This window comes from Eleutherodactylus coqui, chromosome 8 (assembly GCF_035609145.1).
Source record: "Eleutherodactylus coqui strain aEleCoq1 chromosome 8, aEleCoq1.hap1, whole genome shotgun sequence".
NCBI lineage: Eukaryota > Metazoa > Chordata > Amphibia > Anura > Eleutherodactylidae > Eleutherodactylus > Eleutherodactylus coqui.
Window position 1 is genome coordinate 187,056,766 of NC_089844.1, and position 18,242 is coordinate 187,075,007.

Genomic DNA, 18,242 nt, shown 5'->3' on the forward strand with positions numbered 1-18,242 from the left:
CTTCACAATGTCTTATATATTTTTTCATATTTGTCAGATTAATGTTTCAGATCATCAAACTATTTTATCATATTTGTCCTCATTTCCGTATATGTATGTCATAGAGGTTCAGATTGGGTATGAAGCTGTTCAGGAGCCAAGCCCGCTGTATAACCGGAGGGTGTCGGCTGTTTGAAACAGCTGGCACCAACCGCATACAGCCACGATTGGAGTGATTTCTGATCACAGCTGACACCTTGCATGTGCTGTCAGTGCTGACCATGGCATGTAAATGGTCAGCCGAAGAGGAGAAGAGCAATGACTTGTGGCAGGGCTTAATATGTGAATATTAAAATCACAATATACCGCAATATTGAAGTATTGCAGTATGTTATAGAAGCGTATTGCTGTAAAAGGGAAAAATGAACTCAAATATCCCTGCCAGCGGCCATATTTATGTATATACTAATACAAAGACATGCAAGGGCAGGTAGAAACACCACTACCTAGCAGGATGCAGACCGGCAGATTGCTATATGTAGGAGCACTGCACTAATGCAAGATACTGATGACCTACCACTCACACACCGACCACATATTGGGGAGCTGCTTAGTATTACACCTGCGCATAGATAAGGCAAACAAGGGGTGATACGTGTAGTGCACCATGCAGCTTTACAATCTATTAATGGCTCCACATGCAATTAGAGGTGAGCACCACTGACACTTGTGCAATGCTCCTCCATATGGTAATCTGCCGGCCTGCATTCTTTTGGAAAGAGGTGATTGTACCTGTCCTTGTATATCTTTTTGTATTAGTATAAAGGTAAATATGGACGCCCGTAGTGCTGTCTTGTAGGAGCACTTAAGTGCCCTTAGGAACGCAGACGTGAATAGAGCCGTGGTGTGGTGTACGGGCATGGCCACCCACTACCATTCACTTCTGATCTGGCCGGGGTGCATGATGGGTAAAACCCGGCATGAGGCAGCCCCTTTTTAAGGTCAGGTGAGGTAGGTATATCTGTTTTTTTATGTTTTGCTTTTGCTCTAAGCTGGTTTGACATATTTTTTTGTCCCTGCATAATCCCTTAAGACTCAACAATTATCGCTCAAAATTTGCTTCTTTGAGCAATAATCGCTGTGCGCATTTACACGGCAAGATCATCCCTACAAATTAGCTCAAACGGCAGTCTGAGTGACAGTTTTGAGTGTTCACTTTGCATAAGTGTGTAAATGAAGGCTCACGCTGTATGCAGAAGACAAGAGGGACCGCTGTCTTCTGCATACAGCTGTTGTCTTCACAGAGCACTTAGCTGGTATAGAGCTGAGCACTTCGAGCGGGGTATACAGAACACAAGTGGAGCACTGTCTTCTGCATACTCTGGCTGTGTTCTTAGAGCGCTCAGCTGGTATACAGCTGAGTGTTCCGAGTGGGGAATGCATAACACAACTGGACTGCTGTCTTCTTCATGCTCTGGCTGAGTTCACAGAGCACTCAGCTGGCATACAGCTGAGCACTCTGAGCGGGGTATGCAGAAGACAGCTGGAACGCTGTCTTCTGCATACTCCTGCTGTGTTCTCAGAGCGGTCAGCTGGTATACATTTTTGCAGTTTGCTCTGTTGTTGGATCTCCTAGTTAGAAAACCATCTGCGGCTGTATTTCCTCTGTTCCATTAGTAAGGTCATTGTAAACTGCACTTTTTCGTAGGAGGTAGAACAAGACGTGAAGAACCTGGAAGACTTACAAGATGAACATGATTTTAAATCGAAAACAGTACAAAGCAGAGGTAATCTATAAGGTTTAAGTGACCATGAAGGAGTGACTCTGATGCACTAACACAAGACAGGATGTTCTACTGATGTGTATATATATGTGGTTTGCACAGTGTTAACACATCATGGGGGCTGAAATTCAGTACAGCAAACACTGTAGCATTAAAGGGAGTCGGCCGTCAGTTATTACTAATGTAAGGCAAGACCAGCGCTACAATGATGACAGTACTGTCTGATGGGACTGTTCTTAGTAAGAGAAACCAAGTCATCTTGTAGATATGGTACCCTTTAATGGCTAACAAAAATACATGATGTTATTGCGAACTTTCCAACCTACCTGGGGTGGTTCTTCTTCGGACTTAATGGAATAGATCTGAAGATATATATTTATATCTATCTATCTATATAATTTATATGAAAAGGCACAGACATGGTGCGATGAATTTGCACTTAGAACAATACCAGAACAGGATACTCAGAGGAGTAAATACTTAATTAGTCCACTGATAAAGGACGTGAAAGTTTTATGGTCCCTAAATTGGTGTTAAGGTCCATGTGCACGGGACGACTGTCAGGCAAACTATGCCCGACACTCGTCCCTGTGTGTCTGCGCTCCCGTGCTGTCTCACGGGAGCAACTGGTGCTGGCTCGCAACAGGGAGCGGCCAGCAGGGCGGCGGGGCAGCGCAGGAGAGTTCTCTCCTCTCGCTCCCCCGCCCCTCTCCATTCACATAACACAGCGGCTGTTGACTACTGAACGGCCGCTGTTTACACTGAGCCATCAGCTGATCATCCTTCATTTATGCAGCACAAACGATGGACGATCAGCTGATTGTTCAGTGTAAACATCATCCGTTCAGTAGTGAACGGCCGCTGTTATCTCAATGGAGACAGGCAGGGGAGCGAGAGGAGAGAAATCTCCTGCACTGCCCCGCACCCTGCTGGCCACTCTGTCAGAGCGACTGCTCTGCTAGCGCGGACACACGGGGTCGAGAGTCAGGCATCATTTGCCCGACAGTCGTCCCGTGCACATGGACCTTTAGTCGTGTCTGATACACAGTGCTCTGCATTAGTGTAGATAAAAGCATGAAATAAACTGCGACCGTCGCCGCCAGCTCCTTGTTCTGCTGCAAAGTCCGCTGCTCTCGCCTCCTCTTATATGGAAGGCGTAGTAGACCTCGTTCACACTGTGCTGCCAAGTTGCGTACATACGCCAAGCAGTCCGCAACCAGCGCATGTGCAGATGATCTAGGCAGTGCACCATGGATGACACCTTGTACATCATCCATATCAGAGGCAGCGAGACGGGTGGAATTTGCGGGAGAACAAGGAATTAGTGGAGATGGTCTGTCCCACCTACTCGACCGCTTGACCTCACTAACTTGCAGCACCGGAATCTGTCACCAGGTTCATGATGCCAGAACCATGTTCAGTATGAACCCGGGACAGGTGTGTACATTGTAGCCGCATCTTATTCTGAAACAATAAGCATACTTTGAGGTTTGACCCGGAGGGGCGCACTGAGTCGTTGAATCTTGTAGCGTGACGCTCTCTCCCTGTTTGTACATAGCGATAGAGCTGTCGCTCTGCCTGATCCGGGTGGAGAAAGACAGAAATACAGATAGCAGCTCTCTTGGGGGTATAGCTGAATAATAAAATCAGCAGGTGCCACCAAAAATTAAACCACTTGCTACCAATAAGGGGCGGTGGAACGTTTGTACTACCCGCTTACAAGAAGCGTGCCCCTGCCCGGTATGAGCTCTACACTCGGGGTGTTACACCTGATACGTTCATGTTGCACAGTTTCCCTTATCACGCCCAACAGTGATGATGGCCTCACCGGATTGTGGAGCGTCTCCATGAACAGCAACACATCTCCAACCCCTCCAGCTTGGGAGCCGAACACATGAGCAGCCACCAGCAGTTCACAGCTCTCCTCTCCAGACTTTCTGGTCACTTCTCCTTATTTGCCCTTAAGTTTGCATTGTTTTATCTTTTTAGAAAATGAACATAATACACAAAATGAACGTCTCGCCCAAAATGAGCTGAAGCAGGAGAGACTGGTGCTACAGAACATCTACCTTGCCATAGGTATTAAGAGGAAGGTGCGTGCTGTAATACTATTGAGTTGTGTATTCTTGAAACTACCTTTCGCATTAATTTTTTGTCTCTATTGATTTTACGTCACACAGGAAAAACCCCTTAAAAGGGGTTGTCAGAGTTACGCAAAGGCCGTTCACCGGGTCCCCCATAATGTAAAATGGCAAAGCAACTGATACGTCTCTCCGTTCCCCGCTCATCCTCTGCTGGTGTTGTCTTTATAGGCTGCAGTCAGCCTGAGCGGTCTACAAACAAGCTGCTGCAGCCAATAACCACACTCAGCGATCATGCTAGCAGTTCGCTGAGCTGCCATATACTTGCAGTCCCCCTTCCAGTAGTGATCACAGGCTTCTTGCTTCTTCAAAGCTCCCGCTATGGCTGTTTATAGCTAAAATAGTGTATAGACTGAGAATTGACTAGTTTCAGATATCCTAATCCCAAGTAGATCCTAGCTGTTCAGAATGAGATCACATGACCATCTGAGAAGAAAGAGGCCGGGAGTTTCAGACAGAGAGGAATAACTAACCGAGGTAACAGTAGCTTATAGATAGATAGATAGATATAGATGCCTATATGGTGAATGAATTTTAAAAGATCACCAGAGGGGCCCCTTTACATTTTTTTCTGCAGGTAACCTTTTCATGCCCGCAGTAATTGCTGTCCCTGATCCGATGGGCGGTATTGCACGGTTTGCCAGCAGATTTACTTGGCATCATTTTTTATATGTTGAAACAATTACTAAATAGAAACTAAGCTGGTAAATGGCCGACTGAATGTCAGGCCTTCTGTATGAATGTCAGGTAGGTTCATGCGAACTACGATAGCACTGAGGAAGAGAACGTATACAGATAAAGTGCAAAGCAGCACCAGAATTGGGTCTAAATCCAACAAGAGGAAAACTTATACACCTTATTTTTTTCTCCGTTTGTTTAGGAAATTGTTCATAAAATCGGAGAACTCCTTAATATCACAAGTCATACCCAGAGCTCCCTTATTAACGAAGAACTGGTGGAGTGGAAGCGAGGACAACAAATAGCCTGCATCGGAGGTCCTCCAAACACCTGCCTCGACCAACTCCAGAGCTGGTAAGTCACCCGACCCCAGACCCTGCAACATTAACTATTCAGCTGCTATCCCCAATTTTAATGTGACTGGTAGCGGGTTAAGGGGGTTTTCCAGGGATCATTAAGATATGTCATCAATAGTTGATCGACTGTGGTCCGTTGCTCGGGACCTTGACCGATCAGCTGAGCGGGTGCATGCTGTCCATTGAAGTCAATCAGAGACACACCCACAGCTGACACTGCAGACGTGCCACGGATTCGCGGGCAAGCAGTAGATTTAAAAAATTAAAAACTCTACTGATTATGTCCAACGGCGAGCCGTAAGGACCATGCACGGTCCAGCGAACCCGGAAGTGGAGAGATCCGCATGGACGCCACTGCTGGGGAATGCAGGTAAGCAGGGCTCACTGGCCACGGGCAGGGCTGGGTTCTGTGGCAGATTACCTGCACGGAATCCGCACGTGCCGTGATCATGAGGCCTAAAGACTGGTTGGACCACAGTGCTGCATCACCGGGGGGTGAGGACCGGTAAGTCCCCCTGCTTTTATGGTTCTAACTGATTTGGAGCCATTTAAAATAAATTTGCCTATCACCCAGCCAACCCTTTATAGATCCTCTAATCTTGTATTTTGTGGTCTTGCAGGTTCACCTCTATTGCTAAAAGCCTGCAACAAGTTCGCCAGCAACTGAAGAAACTGGAGGAGTTGGAGCAGAAACTTACATGTGATGGTGAAGATCCCATCGCTGAAAACAAGCAAACCTTCCAAGAACGCACGCAGAACTTGTTTAAGCAGCTGATACAAAGGTAACGGTTTACTCTGCTAGTATAAACTGATTGTATGGAGATGGAATTACTGAAGCTTTAAACATAACAGACCAAACCGCACATGTAGATCTGTCATCTGTTAATAAAGGATGGACACAGTAAGGATACCTTCACACCGGCGTTCAGTTTCCCATTTGTCTGTTTCATCTTAAGAGCAGAAAAATGGATAAAACATAACCTGTAAAATCCCCACCGATCTCAGTGGGTCTGTTTGTTCTCGCTGCGCCTCATTTCACCTCCGTTCCACTTGGGTTCCATCCTGTTAACAGAAAAAAATGACTGAGGTGCAAAATAATGTAAATCGAACAGAACGGAGGGTTGTTTGTTATTTTTTTTCCTTTTTAAGCTATTTTGCTTGTATCTTTTTAGGCTTTTGTTTGATGGTTCCATTTATTGCAGCTGCAGATGTAATCTAGAGATACATTGTAATGGCCGTCATCAGGTTTGTTCACACAGCGGAACGGAACGCAGAATTTTCTACATGAATTCCGCCTCAAAAAAGCGTGTCTTTCCGATGTGGTTTTTGGTGCGGTTAATTGGCTTAATCCGCTTGTGGAATTTTGATGCAGAAAATCATGTTTACGCATGAAGAAGAGACGTGTCACTCCTTGATGTGGAAACACGACTTTCTGTGTTGAACCTTCGCATGTGCATTTTACCAATTGACGGGGCAAATTCTGTGTGGATCTGCGGAAAAAAGCTGTGGAATCTGATTGAGTTTTTGAGGGAGAATTCGCAATGGAAAATTCCACATCTAATTCCGCCATGTGGACATACCCTAACTGACACAAATGGATTGTCTAATTTCATTGTTTTATCTAGTTTAGGTGGGCATGCATCCACTTCTATACACTGCATTCTGTAACCATGTCCTAATCCAAGGTTGAAGAGTTGTTGCAAAATGCAATGCCACTTCTATATATTGTTGTGTCTCACTACAGCTCATTCGTGGTTGAAAGGCAGCCCTGTATGCCAACGCACCCACAAAGGCCCTTGGTTCTGAAAACCGGCGTTCAATTCACAGTGAAATTAAGGTACTGTAGACGGGTCTCTAAATGTTATCATGGGGATTTTTCGAGGAGATTCCCCTATCAGTTGTTTTCAGTTAAACAGGCGAACATCTAATCCTACAAAAGAAGGGGAAACTGTATAACTTGGGAAAGAGGAAGGGAAGGGAGAAGGTAAGGCTGCGGAGGGGGTGGAGCCTCGAGAATGGCTGTTATAAGAACCGCCCCTGCAGGACAATAGAAGAGATGGGAATAGTCCAGAGATAGACTAGAGTGGAGAGTAGACACCAGACCAGTGGAGAGGGAGCGGTAGGGTGTGGGCCAACCACAGACAACCACTCCCCAAGTTTAAGGGATGACCTGAAGTCTAACCAAGGCTACCACAATGCGTAGAACCCCTCAATATCCGTTTCCTCCTCTGCTCTCATCTCTTCATACGGCACAAGAGTATTGACCGCTTCTACCCATTGGATTCTAGTTGGGGGTGAACTGGATTTCCATAATCTGTGAATAATTTGCCTGACGGCCTGGACAAAAAACCTTAACAGACCCTTCTTTACACGGGCAATGGATCCCGGGTATATGGACAACAAGGCCATCTCAAATGTGAGAACGACAGATAGACCACAAATATCATTGGATAACGCCATGACGTCCGACCAAAGGGCCGCCACTGGAGAGCATTCCCACCAAATATGGAACACATTGCCCCGACCCTAGAGCATCACCAGCACAAGGGGCTGTGTAAGCATTCCATGGTTCTGTACCAGCGTGGCGGAATCTTATCCCTGAGCTCCTGAAGTCTGGAGGAAGATGTTCCCTTATGTATCAGGCCTAATGTCCACGGCACTCGGTGCACCCACTGCGGATCTAAGCTTCAGATCCGCAGTGGGTGTCTTGCGGATTGTGTTAAAAATGATTTTTTAATAATAGCTTGTGGTCGCGGATTCTGTATTTTTCCGCACTGGTGAACGCGGATTTGAATTGCGGATTCTGAGCGGAAATTGAATGGAAAAAAAATGGGAAAAGAAACCAAACCCCTTCCAAGCCTTTTCCCCACCTCCCTAATTACTTCTAAACTTCAAATCTGCAGCAGATCCGCAAATACATTTAAATGTATTTGTGGTTCGCTGCGGTTCCGCCACTCCCATAGACTTCAAGGGAGCAAGATCCGCGCGAAATCCATGATGAAAATGGAGCATGCTTCGGTTTTAAATCCACGTGGATAGTAAATAAATACAATAAAATCAAATCAGCGGACCTGAACTCAATCGCGGAAGCTCCATTCATTTCTATGGGTAGCGAATCTGCGCCGATTCCGCAAATAAAATCCGCCCATGTACATTGGGCCTTAATGTAAGAGCTTTCTGCCAGGACCCCCCAGGACAATGCCATCCCGACCCCTCTCCCCATGCCTCCACGAACTCTGGACGTCCCCCCCCCAAGTGGGGTTAAGCACTTCTGTATGGCCATATTAATGCACTTTGTAATATACATCGTGCATTAAATATGAGCCATACAGAAGTTATTCACTTACCTGTTCCGTTGCTGGCGTCCCCGTCTCCATGGCTCCGTCTAACTTCAGCGTCTAATCGCCCGATTAGACGCGCTTGCGCAGAAGGGTCTTCTGCCTTGGGCTTGGTTCGGCAGCAGCGGCGTTCTGGCTCCGCCCCCTTCTACGCGTCATCGCGTAGCTCCACCCCATCATGTGTGACGATTCCAGCCTCCTGATTGGTGTAGAAGGGGGCGGAGCCAGAACACCGCTGCTGCCGAACTGAGCCAAAGGCAGAAGACCCTTCTGCGCAAGCGCGTCTAATCGGGCGATTAGACGCTGAAGTTAGACGGAGCCATGGAGACGGGGACGCCAGCGCAGGAAAGGTAAGTGAATAACTTTTGTATGGCTCATATTTAATGCACGATGTATATTACAAAGTGCATTAATATGGCCATACAGAAGTGCTGAACCCCACTTGCTTTCGCGAGACAACCCCTTTAAGGAAAAACAGACATACAACTTCAACACAAAGACACACATCAACTTTCATCTACTTGAAGGATGAATTGGGAATTGGCAATTATTCGGAAGATCAACAGGGTATGTGTGCCCCAAGATGTTGGAAAAGCTCAATATCTAGATTGTGACAATGGTGGTTTACTAACACGGTATTACTATCCTCTATGCATCATAATACCTAAATGTGAAGATGATCTAGATAACATATAATTATTCTGGAGCTTGATGGGACGTCAGCTTATTTATCCGCTGATCTCATTCCTTTAGGTATTATGATGCATAGAGGATAGTAATACCGCGTTAGTAAACCACCATTGTCACAATCTAGATATTGAGCTTTTCCAACATCTTGGGGCACACATACCCCGTTGATCTTCCGAATAATTGCCAATTCCCAATTCATCCTTCAAGTAGATGAAAGTTGATGTGTGTCTTTGTCTGAAGTTGTATGTCTGTTTTTGCTTAACCACCCCAGAGTTGAGGTAGTGTTTTTTTATCTTTAATTCAAATAAAAGTTTTTTTATTTTTCTAAGGCCTTTTCAGTGATATATATATATTTCATCTTTTTACCCCCAATAAAACTAAAAGACCGAACAAACAGTCAGTGGAAAAAACGATATTTTAAAATCGCCCTTTATGTCACGGGGAAAACGCAGCAAAAATCATTTTGATAGCTGAAGAAAAAAAAAAGGGCAGTAAAATCCCCAAAAAGTGAGGTTTGTAGTCAGTGACGCACCAACACATTGTGGCCACTAGATGACTTGTTTGTGCCCGGACTATTCATGTCTTACAGACTGTTGGTCAAACTGCAGGAGCTCAACTATCAGCTGAAGGTGAAAGCCGTGTTTGACAAGTAAGTAGGTGTTTGTTACTACAACATTGTGGCTATTTTATATATATATATATATATATATATATATATATATATATATATATATATATACTGTGTGTATATATAACAGGATTATTCTGTTATTCATTACAATAAGAAGCACCAAAAAAAATATATTGCTGTATTCCCAAATAAAGCGAATGTGATTATAGAACGGCCGCTGGAGTGCAGGTTCTCACCACTAGGGGGGCCAGATTTCAAAGAGCTGTCCAGCAGAGAAGGGGTGTTCTCTGTGTGGCAGCCTGCCAGTTGATGCTACAGCTGACTGCCAGTCACGGGCAGCTATGGGGGGCTGCAGTCACACTTGGCGTTTGTGCTGCATTTCTGAACTGCTGCCAAAAATGCATAAAAATGGCTTGAAGCTTTTAAAAAACACGTGTTTTTTTTAAAAATGCGCATGTATTTTTTTTCTGCTGTTCAGAAATGCTTCAAAAATGCCAAGTGTTACCGCAGCCGTGGCGCTTCTCAGTCTCGGCTCCTTGGCTGGGGATATAGACTAAGGGCTTCTACAGACCACCGTATGCACAACGTTGTGCCGTGAACAAAGTTGATTTGTGCACTTATCGGCGTGTAGTACGCTACGTTTTGCACACAGAGGGTCTGTTTACATGCGAGTGTAAAATAGTCTTCGCCCTGATTTAAAAGGCCATTTAGCCTAATGAGGTCCAGACGTGTTCTGTGTTACACAGAATTGCGCAGCATGTAGGTTTTTTGCGCACTTGCCATTGACTTCTGTGGGGGACTTTGCTGTGCAAGAGGCAGAAAGATAGAGCAGGTTCTAAAAAGTTAATGAGAACGAACTCATTGACATCAATGGGTTTTATTCTCTGCGCATTGTTCGTGTTTATTTTACGTGCCCAAAAGAGGCACACGAATACGGTTGTCGGAAGAAGCCCTAAGCCACAGACCTGTGTGGCTGCGGCTGGGACACACCAGGATAAGGATAAGAGTGGGATCTGAGGTTGCTGGGGGGTAGCTGCAGTGGCTGACGGGGAGGAGCGACATGTCTACTAGCAGCCAACGGACACGCTCTACTCTTGTTCTGTAAAGTCTGTTTTGTTGCAGCGGTACATGTAAACTGCTGCAGAAAGTGGTAAAGCTGGCAGGAGCCCCAATAACACTTCAGTTCAGGGTCTAAGAGGGAGTTTGTTCGTGTGCCAGTAATTGTAACCCAGAGATGTTGGTCTCCATCTGCTGACATCCCCAAGTTGGGACAGAATATAGCACCACCGTGACCGTACCTGGTTTTATCTGAAAACTTCTAGAGCAGAAAAAAACCTTTTTCCAAATTATTCAAAACTGTAAAAAACAGAAGTGCTTTGTGCCTGCAAGGACTTTACGCTAATTAGTCAACTCCCTGTAGGAGTCTGGTCAAAACTTCTGGGCAGTGGGCACTCAGACTCCGTTGGCAATATATGTATGTAGCGCCAGATTGATACTTTGGGACTCTCACTAAAACAAGACTGGCAAGAGTAGTGATCCCTGCTGTTAACCCCTTAAATGCTGCGATGCCGTTGATGGTTTCGTGTAAAAGTCTTCATAGAGGGAGGGTGCTGCTCCTGTGACATCATCTGCCCTCTGCCATTTAATCATGCAGGGCCGGTGATTTGCCATGGGTAACGGTCAGTGATGGTCGGGTCTGCCATGGTACAGGACCAAGCACTGTACAGACGTAATGCAATGTGTTACTATAGCATTCATAGCATCGCAGGTTTCGGTTATCTACAGGGACATGAAAAAAGTATAAATTAAAAAGAAAAATGCTTTGCGTTCCCCTCTTTTTTTTTTTTTACCTGCTTGGTATAATTAAATCCTTTAGCCCACGTGCCAAGTGCTTTTTTAAAAACCCCCAAAATATTTGCTCTATTTTTTGTTGGTTTTACTTCCCAAAAAACGCAGTACAATAATGATGATGAAAAAAGCCCTATGTACCCAAAATGGTAAATAATGCCAATAAAACCCACAGCTTGGCACACAAATACAAGCCCTCATGTGGCTGGAAAAGTGGAAATGAAAATTTAAAAAAATCCCTGCGTCCTTGGGACCAAAATAAGCCGTTTCACTGAAGGGTTAATGAGGATTGCACCAAACTACTAAAGCAGGAGAGCCAGAGATCCTCCTGAAGGCCGCCTCACATCTGCGCGGAAATGCCGGAACTGCGCACAGCGATTGGGGTTTCCAGCTAGCGAGCCCCTCAGTAAGTTTTGGCATAGCCTTATGCTCATAAACCCCCACAAGGCTGGACTCCTCACGCAGTTTGCTTCTAATTAAAGGATTTTAGTGCTGGAAATAACGCAAAAGTTGGAACAAAATATCAAACCTTTTACGTTTCCTGTTACAGCTTATATTTTAATTCGGTATGTTTTCTTCATTTTTAGAGACGTCAGTGAAAAAAATACAGTAAAAGGGTAAGTGCTGTCTGCTCGTCGTTCACAGGCCCCTTCTGCCGCCCCGCCGGCGGCAAGAGTCGGGACAGAGATGTAAATGGCCGTCATATGGGTCTTATTCCTAAATGCTGGGGGGGTTCTGAAATAAACATACTTTGTAAAACCACAGAGAACGGCTTGAGGTCATGAGAGCGGCGTCTCTCTGACCCCACCCCCCACCCCCACCCCCATCTCCTAATCACTGGGCCCTGTTATACCGAATAATCATCATTCAGATTCTTACTGGACTCTGGGAGTCTGAGTGATCGGTCAGTGTTAATGCTGCCAGAGGCTGGACGACGGACAGTCCGCTTCAACAGGCGTAACAAGCAAACGATTGTGTAAACGGGCAGCCAGTCATCTATGAACGATGGCCTGCTTACTGAGAATGGAGGTGGGCGACCAGAACGATCCCCGCCCCGCTCTGCAGTGTATTCCGTAACGCGGATGCAGAATGCACAAGATTACTCACCGGCAATCAGTCTCCTATGAGCCCATGCCAGCACCAGTGAGAGACAGCCGCCCATCCAGACAGGAGATGGAACCTCCCAGGTCTCTTCAAAGGCCGGCGCACCCTTCACCTCCTCAGTTCTGTAGCAAGATCCAGGGACTAATTGGGATCGATCCCTTCTTGTTAAACTTTATTTGATAAAGTTTATCAGTTTATATTTAACTCAAATACGGCAGCAGGGGGGGGGGGGGGGGGTGAATAATCTGTGCCGTCATGGGCTCATGGAAAACAGATTACCGGTAAGTCATCTTGTGTTTCCCTTACGCCAATGACCGCACCAGTGAGAGATATGACTAGATTAATAACTCGGGAGGGTGGATGGCCTGAAGATATATTACACTGATGACTAATTGGAGAATTGACCAATGAAGTACAAGGAAAACTCCCAAACTGACTTGTAGCCCTGAAGTATCGGCGCTCCCTATTGATGATGAAAACTGCCAACAAAGTAGACGTTCCAAATTACAGAATATGTAACGGCTTTTTAGCCCCCAGGATCCTACTTGCCCCCATTGTACTGGTTTCTCTATCGAAGCCAACTAGACTATGGGAGGCGCTTTGATGTTGTCCTTAGGAAGTATGATTCCCAAAAGGGAACTTACTATTTACACAATATTACACCAATATATTGTACTTGGGATGACTCTGAGCACAAATTCTAGCTTAAAGTACTTGATTTTAAAGTTAGGAGGATCCGTGTGGACAGTTTATCAAAAGCAGATGTCCCAAAGTATAAAAGACTCCTACAACGACTCCACATAGGGGGGGCAACTTTAGGAAGAAAGCTGCTCCTATAACATTCCCATCGGAGGTAACTTGTAACTTCCATCCATCTGTCATTTTGTACTTATGCAATCATCAGAACAGTCTTATCTCAGATCTCCAATGGTATTCTTTACCATAGATACCTTACTGAAGATGTGTGCTGAGGAAGAAGAGGCTTCAGCTATTGCCATCCCACTGAAGGTCACCGGCCAGCAGCCCAACACAGAGGATTTAAGTAAACAGGTCCTAGGCAGAGCCTGAAGGCTATAGGTCAAAGGCAGATCATAGAGCCATAGGCAAAGCTCAGTAGCCACAAGCCTACAGGCATAGGGGAGGCCCAGAGACCAAATGCCCAAAGCCAAGCACAGTTGCTATTCGTGCCTATGTGCGGCACGGAGGCCCTAATTAAAAGGGGTATAGGCAAAGCCATAAAAGCTACGGGTAAAGTCATAAAAGATATCGGGCTACAGAGCAAAAACCACAAAAGCCGTAAAAGTTGCAGGTAAAGTCGTAAACCATATTTAGGCCATAAGGCAAAGGCCTCGGGGCGAAAACCACCAAGGCTATAGGCCAAGTCCACAACCGTCCGGAAGGCCAAGGCCACAACCGTAAGGTTATAGGTAAATCTATGAAGGCTGTTATGCTATAAGTAGAGCCTTAAAGGTGATAGGCAAAGCCATAAAGGTTATAGGCAAAGTCATAAAAGCTATAGGCCATAAGCTTAAAGGTAAAACTATAAAAGGTTGTTAGGCTACAGACAGAGCCATAAAGGCTATCTGGCTGTAGACAAAGCCCCAAGGCTATAAACAAAAGCCATAAAGGCTAACAGGCTATAGGCAGAGCCATAAAAGGCTATAGTCAAAGCCATAAGGTTATTGGTAAAGCTATAAAGGCTATTATGCTATAGACAAAGCCATAAAGGCTATCAGGCTACAGACAGAACCGTAAGACTATAAGTAAAGCCATGAAGGCTAACGGGCTATAGGTGGAACCATAAATCCTATAAGGCGTATTATGCTATAAGCAGAACCATCAAAGGCTATAGGCCCATCAAAACTATAAAGGTTAATATGCTATAGGCAAAGCCATAAAGGCTATGGGGCTACAGCCAGAACCATAAAAGGCCGTAGTCCCCAAGCAAAGACCATACAGATCCTCGGGCTGATGATTGAGCACACATATAGCGTCCCCATTACAATTCATGAAGGGTTAGGAAAAAGGCAGAATTCAATCTGCAGGGTGATTCTACTCTGGACTGGCTGGAGATTCTCTCAGAAAGCGCTCGTTTCTTCCCTTACCCCAATCCTTGATAATACTAGGCCCGCCCCGAGGCAATACACACCCGAACTACACCTGATGAAGAAAGCACCACAACCCCCCCCCACCCCGGCCAGGTGCAACAACACAGGAGGTGACGAGTGTGCCCGCCTTTACAGATATCTGGGAGGTGTGGACTCTCACTGTTTAAACTAGGGACTGGGGGGGAGGGCAAAAAGAGAAATAGTGGGGTAGCCAGTGTAACTAGCGACCCGGGTCCAAGCAAAGGGAATGGGGGTCGAGTAGGGGGTGGGGTTAGCACAGTTAGAAGTGATCAGCCATTAGTACGAATAGCAACAAAACAAATTTAAAAAACAAAGAAAACGATATAAATTGTATGACCACGAATGCAAGAAGTCTGATCAGTAAAGTGGGTGAGCTTGAAGCGAGAATGACTGATGAAAATTATGATATAGTCGGAATTACGGAAACATGGCTTGATGATAAGTGCAATTGGGCGGCGAATTTGCAGGGGTACAATCTCTTCAGAAGGGACCGAAGGAACCAGAAAGGGGGAGGGGTATGTCTGTACGTCAATTCGAACTTGAATCCGAGGCTACAGGAGGATATAGGGGTAGGAGAAGAACAGGTGGAATCTCTGTGGGTAGAAATACAGGGAGGAAAAAATAACAAAATCCTGATAGGGGTCCACCAAAAGCAACAGAAGAAACTGATAACTTACTATTAAGGCAGATAGAAGAGGTGTCAAACCGCAACGAAGTAATTATCATGGGGGACTTTAATTATCCAGATATAACATGGGAAAACGAAACCTGCAAATCTCACAGGGGTGATAAGTTCTTGAGAGTAATTAAAGTCAATTACCTGAACCAACTGGTACAGGAACCAACAAGAGGGAGGGCCATTCTGGACCTAGTACTAACTAACAAACCGGAACGTATAAAGGGGGTGCAGGTTGAGGGGCACTTGGGGAACAGTGACCACAATATAATCAACTTCCAGCTGTCATTCAATAAGAAGCCTTATCAGGGAGCGACAAAGAAACTAAACTTTAGTAAAGCAAAATTTGATCAGCTTAGAATTACTATCGGTAACATTAATTGGGACAACATCCTCAAAAATAAAGGTACAGAGGACAAATGGGAAAAGTTTAAAAGGATCCTACTCACCTCATGTGAGCAGTTCATTCCCTTTAAAAATAAAAGAAACTCAACTAAAAGGAAACCAATGTTGCTCGACAAGACGGTAAGAGGGGCAATAAATGAAAAGAAGAAAGCTTTCAAACTACTAAAGCAAGAAGGCGGCGAAGAAGCGCTAAAATCATACAGGGAAAAAAACAAAATATGCAAAGATAAGATCAAAACTGCCAAGGAGGAGGCGGAAAGAGTGATCGCCAAAGAGAGCAAAAACAACCCGAAGCTATTTTTCAACTATATTAATAGCAAAGGATTTGCAGGGGGAGCACTGGCCCTTTAAAAAATAATGCAGGAGAGATCATTGATGATGACGGAGGGAAAGCAAATCTACTAAACAGTTTCTTCTCAAGTGTATTCACAAACGAAAAGGAAATGCCACACGAGATGCAGGGGAATAAAATAAACCCATCACAAAATATCTCATACCTAACGCAGGAGGAGGTGCTTAAGTGACTCAAGAAGACTAAAATTGATAAATCGCCGGGCCCAGATGGATTACACCCAAGGATACTAAAGGAACTAAGTGACGAGATAGCTAGGCCGCTATATCTAATATTTCTAGACACTATCAAGAGCGGTGTAGTACCATTGGATTGGCGCATTGCCAACGTGGTTCCAATTTACAAAAAAGGGAGCAAAAGTGAGCCTGGTAACTACAGGCCAGTAAGTCTCACTTCAGTAACGGGAAAAATTTTCGAGGGGATTCTGAGAGACGCCATCGATGAGTACCTCAAGGAGAACAAGGGAATAACTCCTCACCAGCATGGATTCATGAAGGGTCGCTCATGTCAGACAAATCTGATCAGTTTCTACGATGAAGTAAGCTCTAAGCTGGACCAGGGAGAATATATTGATCTCGTATATCTGGATTTCTCTAAAGCCTTTGACACCGTGCCACATAATAGGCTAATATACAAAATGAGGCAGCTCGGACTGGGCGAAAACGTGTGTAAGTGGGTAAAAAATTGGCTCAGAGATAGAAAGCAGAGGGTGGTAATAAATGGTTCGTACTCTGATTGGACCACAGTCGCTAGCGGGGTGCCACAGGGTTCAGTATTAGGCCCCACTCTGTTCAACATATTTATCAATGACCTGATAGAGGGGTTGCACAGCAAAATATCAATATTTGCAGATGACACAAAATTATACAATATAATTAATGCAACGGAGGACAATGTGCGGCTACAAACGGACCTGGATAAGCTGGGGGCTTGGGCAGAAAAATGGCAAATGAAGTTCAATGTTGAAAAATGTAAGACTATGTACATGGGCAGGAGAAACGGATGTCACCAATATTCACTTAATGGGGTACCACTAGGAAAAAGTGATATGGAAAAGGATCTGGGGGTATTAGTGGATAGTAGACTAAACTGGAGTAACCAATGCTAGTCAGCTGCTGCAAAGGCAAATAAAGTCTTGGGGTGCATTAAAAGAGGTATAGGGGCGAAGGACGAGAACATTATCCTCCCACTATATAAGGCACTTGTCAGGCCTCACATGGAATACTGCGTACAATTCTGGTCACCGGTGCTCAGGAAAGATGTCACAGTGCTTGAGGAGATTCAAAGAAGGGCAACTAAACTAATACATGGAATGACAGGACTGGAATACCCAGAGAGGCTATCCAAATTGGGATTATTCACCCTGGAAAAAAGCCGGCTAAGAGGTGATCAAATAACCATGTATAAGTACATGAGGGGACAACACATGGATCTCTCCCGCGATCTGTTTACACCCAGGACCGCGACGGTAACAAGAGGACATCCGCTACGATTAGAGGAAAGTAGGTTTCACCAACATAGAAGGGGATTCTTTACTGTAAGAGCAGTTAGACTGTGGAACTCTCTGCCGGAGAAAGTGGTGATGGCAAAATCTATAGAGGACTTTAAAAGGGGACTTGATGTCTTTCTGGAGAGGAAGGACATTATAGGATACAAGTCTTAAGTTAATTGTCAATCCGGGTATACAGGCAGGTAGGAACTATTAGGGGTTGATCCAGGGAACAGTCTGATTGCCATTAGGGAGTCGGGAAGGAATTTTTTCCCCAGAAGGGCTAAATTGGCTTCTGGCCTTGGGGTTTTTGCCTTCCTCTGGATCAACACAGGAGGATAGACAGGCTGGACTAGATGGACATTGTCTTCATTCAGCCTTACATACTATGTTACTATGTTACTGGTGCCATCATGGGCATAAGGGCAATTCTGTTCCCTGTGAAAGCATCCTTACAGCCATCTCCCTGTTTGTATAAATGCTGAGCACCTGTCAGTCTAGGAGATGCAGGCGGAGAGGTGGTCAGCTCCGCCCTCATGACTCCACGTTCACCATAGTGCACCTTTCAGTCTAGGAGATCCAGGCGGAGAGGTCGGCAGGCTCCACCCCCATGACTCCAAGGTCACCAGTGAGCACTTGTCA

The 18,242-nt window shown here is 45.2% G+C and overlaps 1 protein-coding gene across 4 annotated transcripts in view; it reads left to right on the plus strand.

Moving 5' to 3' along the window:
- LOC136577273 (signal transducer and activator of transcription 1-alpha/beta-like) overlaps positions 1–18,242 on the plus strand; it is a 102,353-nt gene that overhangs the window by 30,785 nt on the left and 53,326 nt on the right. For all 4 annotated transcript variants that reach the window (XM_066577123.1, XM_066577120.1, XM_066577122.1 and 1 more), the window contains exons 6-12: positions 1,688–1,766; positions 3,753–3,856; positions 4,785–4,936; positions 5,559–5,720; positions 6,683–6,775; positions 9,556–9,615; positions 12,033–12,062. In XM_066577123.1, the coding sequence (XP_066433220.1) occupies positions 1,688–1,766; positions 3,753–3,856; positions 4,785–4,936; positions 5,559–5,720; positions 6,683–6,775; positions 9,556–9,615; positions 12,033–12,062 (680 nt within the window). The remainder of the gene's footprint in view (positions 1–1,687; positions 1,767–3,752; positions 3,857–4,784; positions 4,937–5,558; positions 5,721–6,682; positions 6,776–9,555; positions 9,616–12,032; positions 12,063–18,242) is intronic.